The sequence below is a fragment of the Mus caroli genome, chromosome 12, assembly GCF_900094665.2.
Source record: "Mus caroli chromosome 12, CAROLI_EIJ_v1.1, whole genome shotgun sequence".
NCBI classification, from domain to species: domain Eukaryota; kingdom Metazoa; phylum Chordata; class Mammalia; order Rodentia; family Muridae; genus Mus; species Mus caroli.
In genome coordinates, this window is record NC_034581.1 from 96,431,386 (window position 1) to 96,453,608 (window position 22,223).

General features: G+C 45.7%; 1 protein-coding gene across 2 annotated transcripts in view; it reads right to left on the reverse strand.

The window, feature by feature from the left end:
* Positions 1 to 22,223, reverse strand: part of Fbln5 (fibulin 5) — a 68,658-nt gene that overhangs the window by 15,448 nt on the left and 30,987 nt on the right. For both annotated transcript variants that reach the window (XM_021178950.2, XM_029484933.1), the window contains exons 5-7: positions 7,007 to 7,129; positions 4,174 to 4,290; positions 403 to 522 (exon numbers count right to left, since the gene is read on the reverse strand). In XM_021178950.2, the coding sequence (XP_021034609.1) occupies positions 403 to 522; positions 4,174 to 4,290; positions 7,007 to 7,129 (360 nt within the window). The remainder of the gene's footprint in view (positions 1 to 402; positions 523 to 4,173; positions 4,291 to 7,006; positions 7,130 to 22,223) is intronic.

Sequence of the window (22,223 nt, forward strand, 5' to 3'; positions counted from 1 at the left end):
TGCTCAATGTCCTTCTAACATAGTAGCAAAATCAATTACCCCTAAATCATAGTCCTCCATAAATATCATCTATACCATTTTCAGGTGTTAGGCCAGTGCTGGCAAGGGATAGGTAACTGTCAGATCAACTGGCAAAACTGGGTGAGTTCTTGCTCTCACCAACTCCATCCCAGATGCAAACACTGGCTTCTCATTAAAGTCAGGTGACCAGGAAGGTAAGACTGAACTCCACGTCTCAGGAAGTGACTCATCTTTGTTCTGTGTGGTTATGTTCCCATGACACTGGGAAATGTCTCCAGCTAGACACACAACCAGGAAACCAGAGGAAACACCTGTGATACATCCCTTGCCCCAGCCCCGGATCTCTGAGCAGGTGGACAGCTCCAATGCCCCGCCCATTACCACTGCAGTGAGTGCCATCTTCCTCAAGTTCATATCCTGGGTCACAGCGGCAGATGAAAGAGCCATAGGTGTTGACACAGGTCTGAACACAGGGATTCTCAGTTTCGCACTCGTTCACATCTGTACAAAACCAAAGTGCATCACTATTAGTGTGACCAAAAAAACCAAAAGAAAACAAACAAGCAAACAACCGCACAACCGCACACACACACACACACACACACACACACAAGGCAGAAACATGAATTGGCAGCAAAATCTATCACCAAGAGCCCAGCTTCCTAGGTGCCAAGGATCCCCCACCGAAGACCTATCAGGCCATGATCTCATGTTCTGTGAGACTATATTAACTGTCAATTTACAGGATCCAGATGAGCCTTCAGGCACACCTATAAAGAATGTAGCCAGGCATAGTGGCACACGCCTTTAATCCCAGCACTCCGGAGGCAGAGGCAGGCGGATTTCTGAGTTCAAGGCCAACCTGGTCTACAAAGTGAGTGCCAGGACAGCCAGGGCTACACAGAGAAACCCTGTCTCTGCTCCATGTGGGTGCCATGTGACCAGGTGCCTCCTCCTGCTGTGGCCTAGACATGATGATGGACTATAGCCCTTTGTCTTGAACCATCAGTCCTTTGTCTTTTAAGTTGCTCCGTCAGGATGCTTTATCACAACCACAGGGAAGGCAACTAGGACCATGCCCAACAGGTACCCTGAAGATGGAGAGCCTCTGTATGCAGTCCCTTCTAGAGTGGCAAGCCAGAACATGTCACACACTGCATCTATGTGTATGTACACTTGTACCTACCAGGAAGCCTGCTCTCCCAGACTCATCCACAGAATTCCCAGGCAGAACTCACTCTTTCCCATCTCTGATTTGCTCCTCTCTTCACTCTCGCTGACTTGTGTCAGATAAACAATCGCAGCAATTCTGCGAATATGTTTGTTATGAATAAATAACCTCACTGGTTATTCTTGTATCGATTCTGCTTTCAGACCATTGCCCCTCGCCCATTCTTCATGTTCCATAGGGAAAGGAAAGTATTACAAAGAGGACAAAGAGTAATGGCAGATCCCTCCTCCTCAGTGCAGTGATGGGTTCATGTGGTGTATTGTGTATCAATGACACATCAGCAGAGCTATTTTCATACTTCTGAACATTAAGAGACTTGCCCCCAATTCACATGCCAACAAGGGCCTGGTTAGAACTACAGCATGAGTTAGGAATCCCTACAAAATCCACGGGACTCATTATGTATAGCTCATCGAGGTAGGGGACAGAGGGAAGGAGATCTTTCTGATGCTGGCATCAACTGACCCTTGGCAAGTACCCCCTCCCACATGTCACATGCCTCTGGTGGCAGTTCTAGTTAAGAGACTTTTTCTCCACTTCACAAGTCCAGTTAAGCCTCTTAAGGCTCTGAAAAGAGCTTTGAATGTTCTCAGAAGTAAAGGCCTTTGTGGTAAGCAGCTTTTGAGGGGCCTCGTATAGGGGAAGGATAATTCCATGCCCACAAAGTGCTTGCTTCCTGCCAACTCTGGAGCCCTAAGAGGAAAAACAAACAAATGAACAGCCATGTAGGAAGGGTCTGGTGAGATACCAGGCTGCTCTGGTGCCCACGCACCCAGCACTCATGAGAGACTGGGCATTTCTCCATCCAGACAGGGGCGGGACTGGGCAGGAGTATGTCCCTAGTGCACTAAGCCACATACCGGTTTAGATAGGCCAATGTTGCTGCACTTTGGGGCTGGTGTCCTCAGTTTCTGGCCAGACATTTGCCAATTGGTGAAGAATGAGCTCAATGCTGCTTCTATCCCTCAAAACTACTTTTGATAGAACAGAAAGGGTTAAACCGGGGCTGGTGAGATGGCTCAGTGGGTAAGAGCACCCGACTGCTCTTCCAAAGGTCAGGAGTTCAAATCCCAGCAACCACATGGTGGCTCACAACCATCCATAACATGATCTGACTCCCTCTTCTGGAGTGTCTGAAGACAGCTACAGTGTACTTACATATAATAAAAAAAAAAAAAAAGAAAGGGTTAAACCCCTTGCACCCTCAGGGCCTCTCTCTGCCAGATTTTCCAATGGTTGCTTCCGAATCCCAAGGGCCTGGAACTGAGGCAGCAGCTCAGTCTGAAAAGCGCTTGTTGTGTTAGCATGAGGAACTGAGTTCAGATCTCCAGCACCGTGTAAAATGCCAGGCATGGTTGCATGAGCATTGGCCAGAGCTAGAGGGGTGGAGATCAGAGGATTCACGGGGGTTACTGGCCAGCAGCCTGAATCCTGAGGGCAAGGTGCCCCAACTGACTCGCTGAGCCCTTGGCCTTCCTCTCAACTCTGCCACAATCAAGCCACCTGACTCTGACCAAGTGGCTTCACCTTTGTGAGAGTTGGTTTCTTTATCTGTGGATCATGACCACAAACACTCCTGTCTATAAGACTATTGATGGGGCCAGTGAGGTTTACAGGACATAAGCCCTTTGAGGAGATGTGAGGTGGAATGATTGCAAAAGCTTGACAGGATCTGTAATAGCCTGTGTGACCTGTGGGCCCTTCTGATGCAATATCCTGGTGGCCAAGTGCCCAGGTGTGGCCATGCTGCCCGAGTATACCGTGCCAACCTCTGAGGGAAAACCTGGGCTGGCACCTCTAACCTCAGCCTTGGCCCCAAGAACTAGTCGTCAGCCCTAAGCAGCTTATCACAACAGGGAGGGAGCCAGACGCCTGCTCCCTACTCCAGTGGGAAGGAAGGCCCTGTTTTATTTATTTCCTCAAACTCCTGCCCAGCTCTGCTCTCAGACAAAAAAGAAAAACAAAAAGACCACTCCTTGCAAAAGGAGCCCAGGCAGGGGCTTCTTGGAACAATTAGCAGGACCAGCTTTAGAGGAGCCTCATAAAGAATTCAGGATCAAACCCTGGAAGGCTGAAGCCTTCCTGTTTACCCAGTGATTTAGATATGATTAAACTAATGGAGACATAATATCCTCTAAGTAGCTGGCCAAGGGCCTGCACGCCAGAGCTCACTCAAATAGTGTGACAAGGAAATGGGCCTATGAAACCTGGTGGCAGACTGCAATAAAGGCCTCATCCTGAATCTCCATCCAGACCAGACCAGTGCTAGGGACTGGAGGCTGGAGCTAGAGGTAGAACTCAGAGCAGATCATGACATATATTAGTTTTGGGGTCTTAAGGCCTTCATTGACTTCCAGAGCAGCAGCTTTCCAATAGGAACCATGACAGACAAACATTGCTTTTCTTACTGACCTATGCTGGAAGTGATTGTGGGAAAATCAACAAGTACCTTTGTTTTAATCTGCTTTGTGGAGCCTTCTGAGGGGGTCATGAAAGGTAACCCACCCTTGCCTGTGCTGAGCAATAGGTACCCTTGATATAGACCAGAGATCTGGAAACAGCCCACATTTGCATGGTGTGTAGTGTTGGTTTTGTGATTCATTAGGGCTCAGGAGACCCTTGAAAGTCGCTCTGGTTAGCAGACACAGAATCACAGGCAGATCACAGCCCCATACAGTGCTGTTCTGACAGATGACTGTGGCTTTACCCCCTATAGCCCTCAAAGCATGTTTTGAGTTCTTTCATCTACATCACCAGCTCTAGTGTCAGGTTTCTATACACAATGGAGGATGAGCGGGTAGTGACTAGGAATGAGGACACACGCTAATGGCACGTGGTTTGCAAACATCAACTGTCAGGCTCCGAGGGACATTGTATCTAGTGTTTCATTCTGTGTCCAAGTTATTGTGCACATCGCATACCTTGGCAAGACCTTCCATCATCGTTGAGGGTGAAACCAGGGTTGCATGTACAGGAATAGGATCCCGGGACATTTGCACAGAGCTGCTGGCAGTAACCATAGCGACATTCATCAATATCTAGAAACAAATGCAGGCAAGGTAAGACAGGACTCTTCCCTGAGGCCACCATCAACCTAGTATCATTGTCTTCCTCTTCTAGGATGGGGCCAGAAAGAAGATGGATGCTTAAACAATAGAACCTAATAAATTTCAGGAATGATGAACCCACTGGACCACAGTGCTCAGCTTCCTTGTAACCCTCTACTTCCCCAATCTCTGTCGCATGAACAACTGAACCTATCCTGAAATTTGTGGCAAAAATTTTCTGCTTTGATAGGGATATTTGATAGGGAGAAGCACAAGATGGCTTCTCAAAACCTACGCAACTCAGGCTTAACTAAGACTTATGCAATAATAAGGTTCAATACTATGATTCTCTACAGTCCTTCCAGTACCCTGGGTGGGAACAAGTTAGCTTAGCATGTAAAAGAATCGGCAGGAGCGCTCTGAAGAACTGTCTGCCAGCTCTATTAACAATGGCTATATCCAGATGGCAGGAACAGGATACCGGGCCATCAGCATGAGCTGGGCAATCAGTCCTACAGTAAGATCTATGAATGTGGTGATGGGAGGATGTTTGTGCTCACCTCAGCTCTGGAGTGGACATGATAGAAACATCTGAGCCATGGAAAGTGGCAATACAATGGGGAGTGTGTGCTTCCAGCAGAGCTGTGACATGTGACCTCCCTGTAACATGCACCAGCCTATAAGGAGCCTGATGTCATTGGAAAAGCACTTTATAACATCCTAGGCTAAAAAAGGGGGGATGGGCTGGACAACTCACTCCTATGAGGCAGGGTGCCTCCAGTGAAAGCCCCATTCCCCGCTCTCTGGGAGGACAGTGTCCTTTACTTCTGCAGGCTCAGGGACCAGATGATCTGACTGAAGCAGTCACTGGGCTTTATGTCATCCCTACTGTGCTGTAGAATCCTAACGTCCCCTCCCTGGAACCTCAGCTCTTAGAAACATATAGATAGCACTCTTCACGCCTTGCTCTCTGTGCTCAGGTTCTATGGCCTACATCTAGAAAGAGTTCCCCCACCACCAGCCCAACCCAACCCACTGCCTATTTCTTTAGCCTTCACCACATTCTGTGCCCTACCTTGTGATTTTGCTTTATCTCCTGTCCAATTTGCTTCTAATATGGCCCAACTACATTCCTCTGAGGCGGGCAGCTTCTACTTGGAAAACATTTTGACTTGTACAGTTGCTAATTCTGACCTCCTCCCAAGACACAGCTGGGAACATCACCAGTGCCTGGAGAGGCATCAGAGGCAGAGAAGGTATCCTCTCCTCAGGGGTATTTAGGAAGGAAGCCCTAGCCTTCATTTTTTTCAAAAAAAGGTAAATCTCCAACTGTGTGCAGAAGGGATAGTGGGTAGCTATCGAACCCACATGTTAAAGAGAAAGAAGAGTTCGGCCAAGAGAAACCATAGGATCCACAAAAAAATTAAGAAAGGGCTGTAGGTCAGATGTGAATACTAATTGACCATGCCATGTAGGCAAGTTATGTACCACTGAGCATGTCTCCACAGTGCTCTGTGGAAGAGAACAAATTGACAAGCAGAAGAGCAACATCTTTTGGCATCTTTCAGATGGAGAGACCTGCCCTCTATGAGTCTATAATGAGCCCATGTACCCTGTCCCATATCTTAGTGCCCTTTGTGGTAAGAAAAAAAAAATCTGACTAGGAAAGCCAGAGACATCAATATTAGACCCGACTTGTTTTAAGTTTATCCAAAATGTTCCTCCTCTTTGAGTTTGTCTCCAACTCTATAAAAGTTAGATGACATAATATGGAACATCCTTTCCAGCTCTGGAATTCTACATAAGAAGTTCCTGCACAAGTAACTCCCTCTCACTGGCCGGCTTACATACAAGCCAGTAGCATCACATTTTCCATTAGAGCAGAGGTTGGTTTAAATGCATAGGGACTATCGTATTCCCGGAGGACGTGCTCTTCTGTGCCTGCCTGGAAAGGAGAAGCAGGCCAAAACCAGGCAGCTTATCGTGCCTCAAGGACTCTTCAGATAGTCCACAAAGTAAACCCAAAGTAAATTCAGCCTCAATCCAGAGACCTGGAAGAAAGGTTTCTGGTTTTGGTTTTGGTTTTTTGTTTGTTTGTTTGTTTCCACTTATGTATATATTCTATACTGTTGTTTGATTCTAACTTTAAGCCAACCTGGCTAAATGAAAATTCAGAGGATAAGAAAAAGATATCCCTAGCCAATGACAACTGCAAGGGATAAAACTGTCAATTAGTGATGATTGACACCTTTGGAGAGAACACAGCTGTGGGTGGGCAGAGTGGAGTGGCAGGTGTCAGAGCTAGAAAGGATGACACTGGCATTCTTCATCTAACTTTGAGCTGTGAAACATTCCTGTAACTAAGCAAAAGGATTCCCTTGGCTTAGTTACAGGAATTTGTAACCAGGGTAGAATAACCCTCACTTGTACCACTTCCTGGCTTAGCTATAAGCTTCCTGAAGGCAGGAAGATTTCAGCAACTTTTTGCCAAATCCCTTAAAATGTAGTTTCAAAAAAAATATGGAATGCTAGTGATGGTGAAAACTTATTTTAATGGATGGTCACACGTTGTAAGGTCATCTCATAGCTCTCTATTCATGCCCAAAGAAAAACGTACCTGGACCTCCTTACAGTTCCTACATTGTACTGTATCCATGACAACCATCAACTCCCCAGAATTTCTCTCAGAGCCTTGAGGAGCTCTTACCTAGGCACTGCCCTTCCAGAAGCCAGTACCCATCGGTGCAGGAGCAGGTGTAACCTCCTTCAGTGTTGATACAGATCTGGGTAGGGTTGCACTGGTGTGAGTCTGTTGCACACTCGTCCACATCTGTAACACAAAAATGATTCCAGAGAATACCTCCCACGTCTAAGAACCCTGGAGCCACCAGAAGTGCAAGCTGTGTCTGAGTCTCAGCTGAGAGGCTGCTGATAAAATCACTGGGTCACACCAAGAGCAGAGTATTTTCCTGATAGGCACTTCTGAGACACACTGGCCTCTAGAGTGGCTTTTGCTCAAAGAACTACACATAGGGGAGGAAACACAGCCGTTTGCACTGTTCCTCAGCCTTTATCCTTCTTGACCTTTGTCAACCTTCTCTGGACATGCAGCACACCGACGACTCCTTCTTTCAATCTGGGTCTCTCCTGCCTACCCTTCCTTCCTCTTTCATGACGGCAGCTGGATTTGCTCATTGACAGCTTCTCTCCACCTCTGCCAAATGGACTGGCAGCAAGTCAGAAAAGTACCATTGAAAGCTGCCATTCACTGTGTTGTTTGCTGAACCCCACATTTATCCTCACAGGACTCCGTGAGCCCACTTTGCAGCTGGGCAAACGGAGCTGAGGAAACGGTAAACACCGAGCTACAAGCTCAGCCCATGCCTCCTCCTCTTGCCTGACTCAAGTCTTCTATGTTGTGGAGATAACAGAGGACACAGCTGGGACCAAGCAAATGCAGGAGGGGCTATCCAAGGAAAGCGAGCTATTACTGACTTCTCTACAACTCACTCTGCATATCTGCCTGTTGATGCTACAAATTGCAGACTTTCTCCCCATCCACTCAAAAGGTATCTGTGGGCCGAGGACACAGTGTACCCGCCTGACGTGCCTGAGGTCCTGAATTCAACCACAGATAACATGTTTGCGTGTGTGGAGTGCAGCTAGGAGGTTCCAGGACCCCAACATGTGAGCTCCTTGAGACAAGCTTTTACATCAATTAGCACTGGTTTTATCGTGCTGTGTGCTCAGGAAGCCAGCACAGCTGAACGTAATATTCAACCAGGTAAGCATCGGTATCCTCAGGTTAAGTGACAATCCACTATCCACAACAAGCCAACACTAAGAAAACTGATGAATCCCTGATAGACTCCAAAGTAACAAGGTGACTGGGTTCCATGGGGAGCCAATCGTCACTGCTATGGGCATGAATCTCCCCAAGAGTCTTGGTTCAAGGTAGAAGCACCTTCATTCCACCCTGACAAGGTGACATGCAAGGTCCCTGTCCAGTTCTCTGCTGCAAACTCCTGCCCCTGCTCTTTGCCTCCCCCTTCTACCTCAGCTCAGCCCATACAGCCCAGCCTCCCTGGGGAACCAGGAAGTAATGCTTGGCCAGTGGCCACTCCTGTCCCAACCTACTTCCAAGCTTATGACAATAAATAATGCCACCATCAGCCAGGACATATTTACATTTTCCCAGCAGAGAGTGATGGATGGTGGTTATACCCTGGGAACAACTTTGGGAGTCTCTGTTCTTGTCTCTGAGTTGAGGAGAGTGGTGAGTGAATGTGACCAGAAGGAGGTGAGGAGCTATTGGAAAGCTATGGTGACAAGTCCCCAAGCCTCTGCCTTTGTGTGACATGTAACATAAACAACATGCTTACAGAAAAGTCCTGCAGAAACCAAGCACAGCACACTCGTCTCAGGAGGACACATAGGACTTCAACATGGGTCTATTGAACACACACACACACCCACATACATACAACATTCAAGCCTGGAAACAAAACCTTTCAAGTTTGTCTTTTTTCAAAACTCTACTGCTTTTTACCATACTAAAGACTCTGTTATTATATTTATATATATAATTGAAAATGTAAGGCCAACAAGATGGGTCAGTTAATAAAAGAAGGAAAGGCACCTGCCATCCCTAACAACCTGAATTCAATTCCTGGAATTCATATGGTGGACAGAGAGAACTGACTCACACAGTCTGTACTCTGAGCTCCATGCCATAGCATGACTGCCTATACATACATACATACACACACACACACACACACACACACACACACACACACACAAGTGCATGTGCACATATACAGACACATGCATACACATGTAAACACACACATACATGCCTGCATGAACTTAAACACACACATTTAATTAATGAATTTAAAATTTTAGATTTAATTTTCACTTAATTCAATTAACTTTTACTGTATATTTTAAATGGACTTGTCTACATAATGTCTGTTTTGAGAACTCAGTGGATCCATAGATCCCTGGAACATGAGGACTGTTAAATCCCAGCCAGGCTTCCTCAGCCAACTAACTGACAGGATTCTGGAATGTGGAATTTTAAAGTGGCCCTCACCCTGCAAAGCACTGTCAGCTTACACACCTGCCGGAGGAGCCCAAACTGAAAAGGTTCAGTCTGCGTTTCCACAATGGGGTGAGTGAGGCTGTGCAGATTCCAGCTCAGAGCTGAACTGCTTACATTAAATACATCTGACTTAAATAACAGAAGGAAAAATACATAGAATGGCTCCAAGGACATTCTTTGGCAGGGTGTCATTTTCTGCATCAGTGGAAAAGCACAAGTTATGGCAACCTGAGCAGGTGTCATTATCCCTGTGTGCAATCATGTCTGTTTCCTTTCCTGTGTGATAGTTAGGAATGGTCTCCTCGGAGAAAAGAATGCTGAGAGAGTACAATCACTTATTCATTCATGTATTCATTCTTTATGCTGTGTTGTGTGTGTGTGTCCTTGAGAATGTGTGTGTGAGTATATGTGTGTGTATGTATGCGTGTGTATGTGAGTGTATGTGTGAGTGCATTGTGTGAATGTGTGTGAGTGTGTGTATGTGTGTGTGAGTGTATATGTGAGTGTGTGTGAGAGTGTATGTGTGTATGAGTGCATCTGTGTGAATGTGGGTGTGAGTATATTTATGTATGTGTGAGTGTGTGTGAGTGTATGTGTGTGTATGTGTGAGTGTGTGTGAGAGTGTATGTGTGTATGTATATGTGTGTGAATGTATGTGTGTGTTTATGATGTGTGTGTGTGAGTATATGTGTGTGAATGTATGTGAGTGTATTTGTGTGTGTGTGTGTGTATGTTTGAGTGTGTGTGAGTGTATGTGTGTATGTGTGTGTGTGTCTGTCTGTCTGTCCAAACCTCCAGCCCTCCTAACACATCAACCAGCTCCCTGCTCCCTCTCAGGACCTGCAGCCTGAGTCCACTGCCTGGGCACCTGGAGGAGTCTACCACAGTAATTGTGGCTGGTCTCTCCCCAGGTGGGAAAATGTCCCTCTGCTGTCCAGGTGACTAGCCTTTTAGCCTTTAAGGAAAGTGCTCATGACATTTTCTGGAACCCGGAAAAGCCTAGTGTGCTCCCGCCCCGAAAGAAATCCTCGCCTCACCAAACCTCACTGCTTTGTTGTCCCGTGAGGCACTGTGTCCTTCACGTGTCCCCAGCATGGTCTTCTCGGCGGCAGACAACTCAGAAAAGCCATCAGACCAGTGACTACTGTGCTTTGATACCTTTTGAGGAAAGCCACGGGCAGAGTGGACCCCTGGACCCAGGACAGTGCTCAACATGAGGTAACTCATCCAGCATTTCATGTTACTCACCAAGTCTCATCATTTCAGTCAGACAATGAGCTGTCACGGGCAGATAGGCAACAGCTGTGTGAAGGCAGGCAGGCCCTCTACATCTGGGCAAGGTCTCACAGAGGCACCAAATGGAGGGACCGGCTTCTCTCATCACTGCACAACTGCCAACCACCCTGGGGAACAACAAAATGTTCCTCCTCTCTGACTCAAGAGTCAGCATGAGATGGGGCTGCCTTCCACAAGCTACCACAGGCCCTAGACCCTGGAGCAAAAGTGCCCAGTGGAAGCCATGCTGACTGGCACTCCAATCTCTCGGTTCTCTGAAGACATTGTGGGTATCCTGCTTCTGACTTGAGCTCAGTTGATGTCCCGTCTCAGAAATCACCACACACCTTTCTTGTCGCATATGAAATGGTTTCAAGAGCAACCTTAGTGCTTGTTGATTCTCAGTTAATTAGCTAATAATTTCCATATATGACTACAATAGACAATGTTCCATCATAAGTGCATTGCAGTGTGAATAGCATGCAAATATATGCCTGCTGGTGCTATATGTGTATACCACATAGAAGTGCTCTACCTTGTGACAGTCACTCTGAAAGTTAACAGAGACGTATTTACACTATTTTCATATTGATAATTCTAACTGAAGGAAGATGGTCTTTGAAAACGTGAGCTGGGGAGCTGGCTAGGTGGCTCGGAGTACTTGCTCTCTTTCCAGAGGGTCCAAGTTTGGGTCCCAGAATCTACATGAAGAGGCTCACAACCACTTGTAATTCTATCTCTAAGGAATCTGACCCCCTCTTCTGACCTCTGCGGACATCCACACCCGTGTGAGATGTACTTACATAGACACATATGTGTAAACAAAAATAAAAAATGTTCTAAAGTTATATACGCTGAATGTGGTGGCTCATGTCTGTAATCCCAGTCCCTGGGAGGCTGAGGCCAGAGGATAACCAAAAGTTTAAGACCAGCTTGGGCTACCCACTGAGTATCTGGCCAAGTAGGCTGACATGGCAAAACAAAAAGACAAAACACTGAGTTAAAATGTAAAAGCATAAGTGACAGGACTGGTGTGGCAGCTCAGTAGATAAAAGCGCTGGCCCTGAGCCTGGTGGCTGGGATTTGAGTCAATTCCAGGACTCACTGAAGCTCACTGGGCTGTGTGGACATGGCCAGGGCCTCTCTCGCTCATATCCCACACACACACTACACAGGTACAAGGGGAACATGAACTCACATAAGAAATTCTCTGACCTCCACATATGCACCTTAAAATATAGAAGTAAGAGGACACACACACACACACACACACACAGCTCTCCCATGACACAGGGAGAGCATTTTCTAAGACATACTCACAGCACCAAAGTTTAAGAGGGAAAAGAAAACCGCCAATGGACTGAGACCTCTTCAGAAATGGCTGTCATGGAAAAGAATAAGAACTTGAGGAATTGGCATTGATAAATGTGGGCCCAGGTTCCTGCACTGATAACTGGGAAGCATAGAATATACCCCAACACCCTCCCCTGGAACCTGCTGGTGTCCTACCTAATAACTGCTAAGATGATTGCCTCCCAAGGATACTCACCCCAACACCAGTGCCTACCACAGAACCAGTGCTTGGACATCCCCATGTATTTGCCAGTGTCAAGTTGCCCCTACCAACCATGGAAGATGGGGAAGTCTGGCTTCTGCCTCCTGTGGGCCATGGTCAAGAATTTAACAGAGACACCCAAGACCTTATCACTGAAGCTCACTGGGCTGTGTGGACATGGCCAGGGCCTCTCTCGCTCATATCCCACACACACACTACACAGTTGGAGACTATGGCAAGAGGAGAAAAATGGCAGACACCATCCTTCAGCATCATCTCACTCTCCACCTCTGCACTCTGAACCCTTCTAGGATGACAGACAGCAGAAACATGAAGAGGCGTGGCTTACAGAATTCCATAGCCACTCCTCAACCCTGCTCAGTCTGAATTTTCCCTTTCTGTGCCCAAACTCCAATCCTGTGAACAAGTGAAGCTGATTTAGGGAGCCTCTGCTGAACGTGCCTGTTCTAGTGTGAGAAAAGCCATCAGCCAAAGGGAAACATTCTTGCTGGGCAACAGCCCTCTAAGAGTACTTCACATCCACACCTTCCCAAGGGCTCCAATCTTCCTTTTTGGACATGGCAGAAATCATTTCTGTGGTAGTAGATTTCTAGCCGGTGAAACAACATGTTTTTCCAGCCCATTTTTGGTTCCTTCCTTGCCCAAGCTAATGGGGTTTGATAAGAACTGGGAGAATAATACTGCCACATTCCTGCACCTCTGCAGGAAAGCTATTCCAGCCCGGCTGCTGGGCTGGGCCACTGCCATTTTTTCAGGCAGCCCAATCCAGCCAAGCCTGGAAGCCACACAGGACCTACTTCCCAAACACCTGCTTAATTAAAGACCTCAGCGTTTGAGAACTCGCTTGCTAAATTCCTAGCACATCTGCACTCCATGTGCCTGATGGTCTTGCATGATCATTAGGAGTCAAAAATCCCTCCATGTTTACAGCCCTTTTCTCAATTCTTGATATTAAGCATTGTGCCACTAATTAGGCAACAAATGTGTGGTCCATTTCCCGAACAACAACAAAAGAATCCTTCCATCTTGGATGAAACCAGCTGGAATCTGAGACCCAGACTCTCCCTGGATGTTATTCATCTATCCATAAAGTGAGAGGTTGGAGGAGTGTTCTCAGATGCCCTTAGCTCTCATCTTCCACAGAGACTAAGTATGTCAGTAATGAGGATCATATTGGTTGAGGGGGGGGGTAATTATTTTCATCCACAGAATGCATGATAAACAGCAACTGGCTGAGCTTGCTTTCAAAATGGGGAGTGAATTGGTCAAGTTCATTCCACTTGTGCCAGAATACGGGTGGCCACTGCTGTGAAGAAGAGACAATACAGGGGTTTTCTCAAGCATCATGAGACAAGATGTTCTCAAAGTAAGAGGATCAGCCTGCTGGTTGGCAACCTGCACATGGTATTTAGGGACTTAAGACTTAGGCCATTATCGTGACTTTAAAGCAAACAGCATAGCACTCAAATTAGATTTCCACTTAGTAAATTCTTGCCATTTGTCCATCAACAGAGAAGAGGTTTGAGTGTATACCAGGCAGCGTTTTCCAAACCTCTCTGTCCACACGAATCACTGACTACATGAGATTGTCTGGAGCTGAAACTTGGCATGCTGTGTTGTTTTGAAGTGATTTAAATGAGTCTGGGGCAGAGGAATATGTGGGACAGTAATGCTTTTCAACTTTCATGCATATGTGAATCAGTGAGGATCTTGTTAAAACAGAATTCTGAGATGCTGTTCACTTGACAGCTCCCTGGTGACACCAACGCATGTGGCTCAGGGACTACACTTCCAGTAAGAAGGTGCTACACTCCTCTGACCACTGCTGAGTTCTGTGCCCACATAATATGCTTAGGCTTTCGGGGAGTGTTCAAGATAAACTGTTGGGGGGTGGGGGACAGGGTTAGATATCTAAAACTCAATTCTTTAAGATACGGCCTGGTAGATACAACAGCACACTCAGTCCTTGGTATCCATGGGTTCTGCAGCCACAAACTCACCCAGCTGCAGATTTAGGACATGTGGAAACTGGAAGTGTACCAATGTTATCCCCCCCCCCCACACACACACACCACTTTAACAGCATCTTATTATGTTGCCATGGCTGGCTTCAAAGGCTCAACCCTTCTACCTCTGTCTCTTCCCAAGTGGTAGGGTGACACACATCAAGCAGGTTTTTGTCTCATCATGGGTTCCCACCCAAACAACACAATATAGCCACTACTTGCATAGCATTCATGTTGTATCGGGTGTTGTCACAAGCAGCCTAGAGATGGTTGAGTATTTTGGTGGGTAAGCAGATTATGCACAAAAACTAGGCAAGTTGGTAGTAAGAGACATGAGTATCTGAGGATCCTTATATCCAAGGAGCTCCTGACGCCACCCCTCCCTCATGGATGCACTGAGAATTCAGAGTATTATTAAAACCCCTAGGGGTGCTGGGTGAGAGGCTAAGAGTGCACACTGACTGCTCCTTCACGGTATGGAAGCATACGTTCCATACCCGCATCTGACAACCCTCAATGACCTGCAACTCCAGCTCTATGGCATCCGATGTCATCTGATGTCACCTTCTGGCTATCATAGGCAGGAGCACGCACATGCTCATACATGTACATGCCCACACAGACACACACATATAGACGTCATTTAAAATAAAATAAAATAAATATTTTAAAATAAATAAATAAAACTCCTTATATAGCCTGACCCCCACACAGTACACACTCACCTCTACAATTCAATCCTGTGCTACCGGGCACCTACAGCAGCACATATCTTGAAAGTCCTTCCCTCCTATTGGTTCCCTAGCAGTGTTGGGTTTCCCATGAGTAAGCTCAGTCCCCAAATCTTAACTAAGTTCTTAGAAACTCTCCCCTGAGGTCATGGCCAAAGTGCAGAGATCCCAAGCAGGAGAAAGGTCAAGATTTTCCTACAAGACATGGTATTATTTCTCCACCAAATCTGTAAGATTTGCTCATAAATGCATGGATCTTATATCCTGAAATTTTCCTGGCTCCCCAAATGCACTGTTTTCTTGTCTTCTCTGAGCCAATGCCTCCACCTCATTCTTTTTACATTTCATTTTGAGACAGGGTCTCACTCTGCAGGCCTGGCTGCCCTAGAACTCACAAAGATCCATCTGCTTTCTGCCTCCAAAGACCTGGGCTTAATGTCAGGCACTACCATGCCCAGGATACTCCTGTCTGCTTTTCCTCAGTGTTGCAGTCTGTGAACTACACACACACACACACACACACACACACACACACACACACACTAGGGCTCTATCTTAAAGACCTCAAAGCTCTTTGACCCTTTCTAAGTCTCAGAGGAGGGTACCACCCTCATGACCTCATCCAAACATTATCACCTCCCAAGATGATGATCCATCACCCTGGGGATCGGCACATCAACATATTAACCAGGCAGGGCACAGACTTTCCCAACCATGCCTGATAGATATAGCTTCCTCTGTCTTCCTCAGAAGATTCAACGTCCCAGAGAAAGTTTATTCTGAGAAGTGTTGAGGAAAGAAAATAATGGCCCTCCCTGCCCTGAAAGCACATATCAGCAGCACCCCTTAGGATTCAAGTAGAAGCCCAATCTATTTTTCCATCCAGAGCAAAACCCTCATGAGCCCTGATACTCGTGTGAGTATTTGCAGGTGTGCAAATCCACCCCCAAGGAATTAATCAGTCCAGCAGCAGCAACAAACATTCCCTCCTGGGCTACCCTCAGACCTCCCTTAGTAAGAAAAGCTTCAGGTGTGCCCTTCCCACCCCTGAGGTGAGCGGGCCCTTGATCAGACTCTCAGTTCTTCACCTGGTTACCAGGACAAACCTGCACACATTGCCGATGCATTCTTCTGTATCTCAGCTTCCTTATCACTGATAGGAACCACATCACCTGCTCTCCAAGAGCTTGCACCAAGTACAGAACACCGACATAGCTCCTAAGTACCCAGATGGAACCAGGGCAGGGTTCAATTGGTAGTGTGCTTGCTTCACAAACACAAGGACTTGAGTTCAATCCTCAAAACCTATGTAAAAACGGACAGGAAGGTAGCACAGGCTAGTGAGATATATTGAAGGATCCCTGGTGCTTGCTGGTCAGCCAATCTAGCCTAATTGATCATCTCCAAGCCAATAAGAGAACCTGTCTCAAAGGAAAGGAACACGATGCAGAAAATAACATCCAAGGTTATCCTCCAACCTTTATATATGTGCACAGCACAAACACAAAAACACACATACAAAACGCACAATGACTTCTTCACTAACAGTATCTCACCATATCTTCCCAACTGCTCTCTGAGGTTTGCACTGCTAGTTCGGTATAACAGTGAGTCAAGGCACATGCCCCAGTCAGCAGAGTGAATGATCCGTGGAGCAAGGATTTGAGCTCTGTATCCCACACTTTCCCATCATCGGGACAATAAACCCTCATGGGACATAAACAGACTCAGGTTCCTTGTCTCAGGGATGCTGGGAAGACTGACTAGAGCTACTCTCTGCAGTTACATGTGACAACTTGGGGAAGTCTTGATGACATTCTGTTAAGCAAAGCAGGCCAGTTGCAAAGGACAGATACTTACTACCTGACCCTCTCCTGTGACATGTCCACAGGAGTCAAACAGAGCCAGAGAGGAGAATGGTGGCTCCCAGGAGAAGAGTTGGTTACTTCATAGGTGCAGAGTTATCAAGTTGAAAGATGGAGTTCTAAGATCTGAGATCTGCTTCATGTCAGTGTAAATACACTCAACATGGCTGAGCAGTAACCCCTGAAGATGGCCGAGGCAGCACATTTTATGTCATGTGTGTTTTCCACAATGCAAAAGTTAATGGCTGAGAATCAAAGACTATTTCTTCACTCGGCTTTACTCCAACTTTTACAAACTGTTCCTAATCAGAGAGATAAACAAGTGACCTATGCCTGACAGCTAAACCCAGAAGGAAGTCCATAGCAGCCATGCTGTGCCCTGAGGATCTCAGCTCTGTGTGCAAACAGCCCACATGTCCTCTGCAACTTAGTGTTACTGCATGGAACCCAAGAAACATGGAGAAAGGAGATGGAGATGAAAAACAGGAAGGCAGAGAGACAATAGAAGGAAAATAACTACAAAGAGTTCTGAATTATAATGGAGGGTAAATCCTGGGTCCAAAGGGCAACAGGGAGGTAGCCACAGGGGAGCTGGGGCCAGACCTGGTTCAAATCCTCCTGACCTCACTTTTTAGACAGACACATAATGTAAAACAAATTCTGAGGGGTTCTTTTTGTCAGTCCCTAAAACCCTGATTTGTTTGTTTGTTTGTTTAATGTATAGAGAGGAATTAATGATGATAGCAACTCGGTAGGATCAATTGTAAGCCAAGTCCTTATCACAATGCCAATCAGGAACTGGCTTCCCAGTCAGGGACTGGTATTAAGACAAGATTGTTTCACTATTTTACTAACGGAGGAGGAGAAACAGGAGGATCTGTCTTCTAAATGAAAAGAGAGGAAGAAAGGTTTGAGAGCCAGGCTCAAATCCCAAACTGGCTCCACAGTGACCTTCAGGAATGCCTTCCTACACAACACCACCTCCTCTTTAAAAAAAAAAAAAAAGTCTCCAGAGAAGCTGACAGACCGGATCCTCTGAGAGCTCAGGTGTCTACCTGAGCAGAGGCAGGCAGAGGAGGCCCCCTGGAGGACACAAGAGGAAGGGATGCCAAGAAGTCTGGCTTGCCTCAGGATACAAAGCAGGTATATACAGGGCACTGTAGTCAGGTAGGAAAAAGTTAATGCAAGGGGTAGCCTGATGGGGGAGACTCTCCTGATGCCACTCAAGAAAGAACTGGAAGCATCGTGTGCTATTCTGCTCTTTCGTTAGGCAGGCATGCCTCCATCACAGTGTTTCTACAAACATTATAATTAATTACTATTATAGAGAGAGGGCTAAATAGTTTGTTGCAATATAGAAACATGGCTATGTTTACAAATACAGGGGCGGATGCTCACAGCCAACCATTGGACTGAGCACCAGATGCCCAATAGAAGAGTTAGAGAAAGGACTGAAGGAGTTGAAGGGGTTTGCAACCCCATAGGAAAAACAATATCAACCAACCAGACCCCCCAGAGTTCCCAGGAACTAAGACATCAACCAAGGAGTACACATGGCTCCAGCTGCGCATATAACAAATGATGGCCTTGTCAGGCATCAATAGGAGGAAAGGTCTTTGGTCCTATGAAAGCTCGATAGATGTCCCAGTGCAGGGGAATTGAGGGGAGGGAGGTGGGAGTGGGTGGGTGAGTAGAGGAACACTCTTATAGAAGCAGGGGGAGGGAGGATGGGATAGGGGGGTTCTGGGATGGGGGGAAACCGGAAAAGGGGATAACATTTGAAATGTAAATAAAGAAAATATCCAACTAAAAAAAAGAAACATGGCTATGTTTGTATAATACAGCCTTTACAACATATATATGTATATACATTATGAATATATAATAAATATATATGTTATAAACATTGCCATGTTTCCTAGGATTTGCTCTGACATCAAAATGTCCTGGTATTTCCCTATGGACTCCTCTCTGGACCTGTTTGACAGACATATCAAAATGTCTTTTCTGCCAAAAAGACAGAACTGGTGACTTATTTTTCCCACATTAACATGCCAAAGTACTTATTGGCTCATAGAGGGAACTGTGATGCTCAGCTAGAGCTTCATGTTACTTCCTTTGCTACATCCACTCCAGTAGTGACACCTGTGACAGGCCCCAGAAACCTGGATGCTGTCCCGAGGTGAAAAGTTCACAGAAACTTAGTCTCCTGGAACCGTGGCATCCCACAGCACATATGCTCCAATTTTGTCCTTGTGTTAGTCGGAGTATGGATCTGTGTGCTTTCCCTTAATATTGCTTTATTATAAGTGCCTCTAAGGATTGATTTTGACATACAGCTAAGTTAGATTCCTCACCAGTCCTAGGCAGTCCTAACCGTGGGCTTTGAATTTGGTAAGAATGTTGCCTATTCAGTGACATTCAGAATTGCCTCTAGTATTGTAAGAGAGATAGTGAAAAAAAGTCAGGCATTACTATCTACTACATAGAGTTAGAAATCTCAGGGCAAGCTTAGCAAAGTATACTTAGAGTCTTCATTACAGTCAGGTATGGCAGACTACATTACTTATTAGTAGAAAGTCTCCCCACACACACAATCACTTAGAATAATAGCCAAGTTACTCTCCATATGCAGGAATTTACCATTATCTAGGAAGAAGGGAGGTTGTGGTCTAAGGAGGAACCAGAGTAGATACTTAGAACTATAGATAGCTGAGTTACACCCATACACAGGAATTTACAATGGCCTAGGGGGAAGATGGACTATACAATAGACTAGAATTGGAGCTATGGCAAGGGCACAAAGCCCTTGCCCCTGACTTCTAAGATTAAGCTGACCATGGGTAGGGCTGCTTTTGATCCCAGTTGTTAACACTGATTTTTATCCCAGTTGGTTCCTGTTAGCTTTTTGTACGCATTCCTCTGTTTTGTGTAAAAGTCACTTATAAGACTGGTGCTCGCTTTGAGACAAATTACATTCAGATAGCACACTCCCTTGTGTCGTGTCTGTTTGTCACCCCCTTTCCGTCACCAACTCCACTCCCCACCTGTCCAGAACCCCGAGTTCTCCCGCGGATTGAGGGGGCCCCTGACTGAGGCTGGTCCGCCGCATTCCTTCATTTAGCCAACTGTACTGATTGGTGCTGAACAGATTGGGCATTTCCAATCTTTGTCTACTGCTCTTCATGAGCAGAACTAAGTCTGGTTTTTATTCCCATACATCCTTTTAGGCAAGTCGAAGACATTACCACCTTGTTATAAATGATAAAAGTGGCAGAGATGGTTAGTTAATTTTTTAACTAGGTTGATGTCAATCCCTTCATTTTTTTCTTTAAATAAAAGCATCAGGGCTGGCGAGATGGCTCAGAGGTTGAGAGCACTGACTGCTCTTCCAGAAGTCCTGAGTTCAATTCCCAGCAACCACATGGTGGCTCACAACCATCTGAAATCGAGTCCGATGTCTTCTTCTGGTGCATCTGAAGACAGCTACAGTATACTCACACTCATAAAATAAATAAAAGCATCATGCCTGCGTTTGGGGGATTCAACAAGGTAAGAGATTCCCTTGAGGATCTGGGGAGATATCTCAGTTGGTGAAGTGCCTGCTGTATAAGCATGAGAGCCTGTGTTTAGATCGCCAGTATTCATGTGAAAGGCAAGCATGGTGATGTGTCTGTAACCCCAACACTAGACAGGCAGAGACAGAAGTATCCTTGAGCTTGCTGGCCAGCTGGCCAATCAACTCCAGATTCAGTGAGAGACCCTGTCTCGAAAAAATAAAGTGGAGAGCAGTTAATGGAGCAATCGATGCCGGCCTTTGGCTTCTGCATGAACTCATTCATGTAAACACATACATACATACCACACACACAAAGTGAGAAAGAGAGATTTACTGGGGGACATGCCATCTTAAATGAATTTACAGAATTATTGCCATTATAGAAAAATTGTCTCTCTGCAGATCATAAAATAAATAGGTGGGTCATTATCTAAATCTTTGATGTTTAAGACTGTGGTGGAGTCTCAAGTCAACAGTTTTACAAGCAGCAAACCTCCCATGTCTGCTTCTGGTATCAAAATCTGAGGAAGTGAGCAGGGCAGAAGACGGTTCTTCAGGTCATTGAGTTTCTGAACGTGTAGGCTACTCTAAAATTCAATCTAACTGACAGAAGTGGATAGTCTGACTTCAGGAAGAGACAACGCCTGTGACAGATGGTTAATAGACATCATCATTCACTCTCTACAAACATTCACTAAGCAAATTCTATGTTCTGGGAACCTGGCTGGGCACTACAAACATGAAAATAATAAACAGATTCCAAATGAACTCCCCAGAACCTGTGTCAGGCAAACCATGTTTCCTGATGAGAATGCAATTAAATGGAAATCAATATGAAAAATATAAATCCTAGTAACTATAATTTGAAATGTTCACCACTATATACATCACAGACTAAGACATAATCACAAAGAAAACTGGAATAGTCTTTGATCTTAATAATATGAAAAAGCTGTGTGCCCTAAGACAAAATGACATTTCAGTTGACAACAGACAACACATATTATTCTGTGCCCAAGAGATTGAAATGAAACTTTTAAAAAATTAAGTAAAAAACACTTTACATTTTTAAAAAACTCTTTAATCTTTGATTTAAAACTAAATACAGCTTTTCCTGAGAATAGTGGTTCTCAACTTTCCTACTACTATAACCCTTTAATACAGTTTCTCATGTTGTGGTGACACCCCAACCATAAGATTATTTTTGTTGTTGCTTCATAACTGTAATTTTGCTACTGTTGTGAACCATAATGTAAATATCTCTGGAGAAAGGGGTTTGCCAGGGGTCTCAACCCACAGGTTGAGAACCAATGCCTTAGACTATGGCTAGCGTGTACTCCGACTCCACAGTGATGGCACCAACTTAACAGCATACCGGTAACTCCAGATTCTGCTGGAGCCAGTGAGAACCAGAGTTCTTCAGGTTCTGCCCACCCTCTCCCCTGAGTTTTTATAGTACCTTTCTAGTTTTAGATACACAAATACTTATGGCCTCTCATACCCCCTCTCACCTACAGGGTATAAGTAAATACCCATGTGTTAGAGTTGCCTGCAGCATTCAGTACTGTAACATGCTATATTGGTCTGTAGCTTGGGAATAAGGCAGAACCAAGACGTCCAGATGTGGAGGAGGCCATCAGTGTTGGCTTGGATGAGAGCAGCCCCTCCTCCCCATAGGCTCATATATCTGAATTCTTTGGTCCCCAATTGGTGAAACTATTTGGGAAGGACTAGAAAGTTTGGTCTTGCCGGGCGGTGGTGGCGCACACCTTTAATCCCAGCACTTGGGAGGCAGAGGCAGGCGG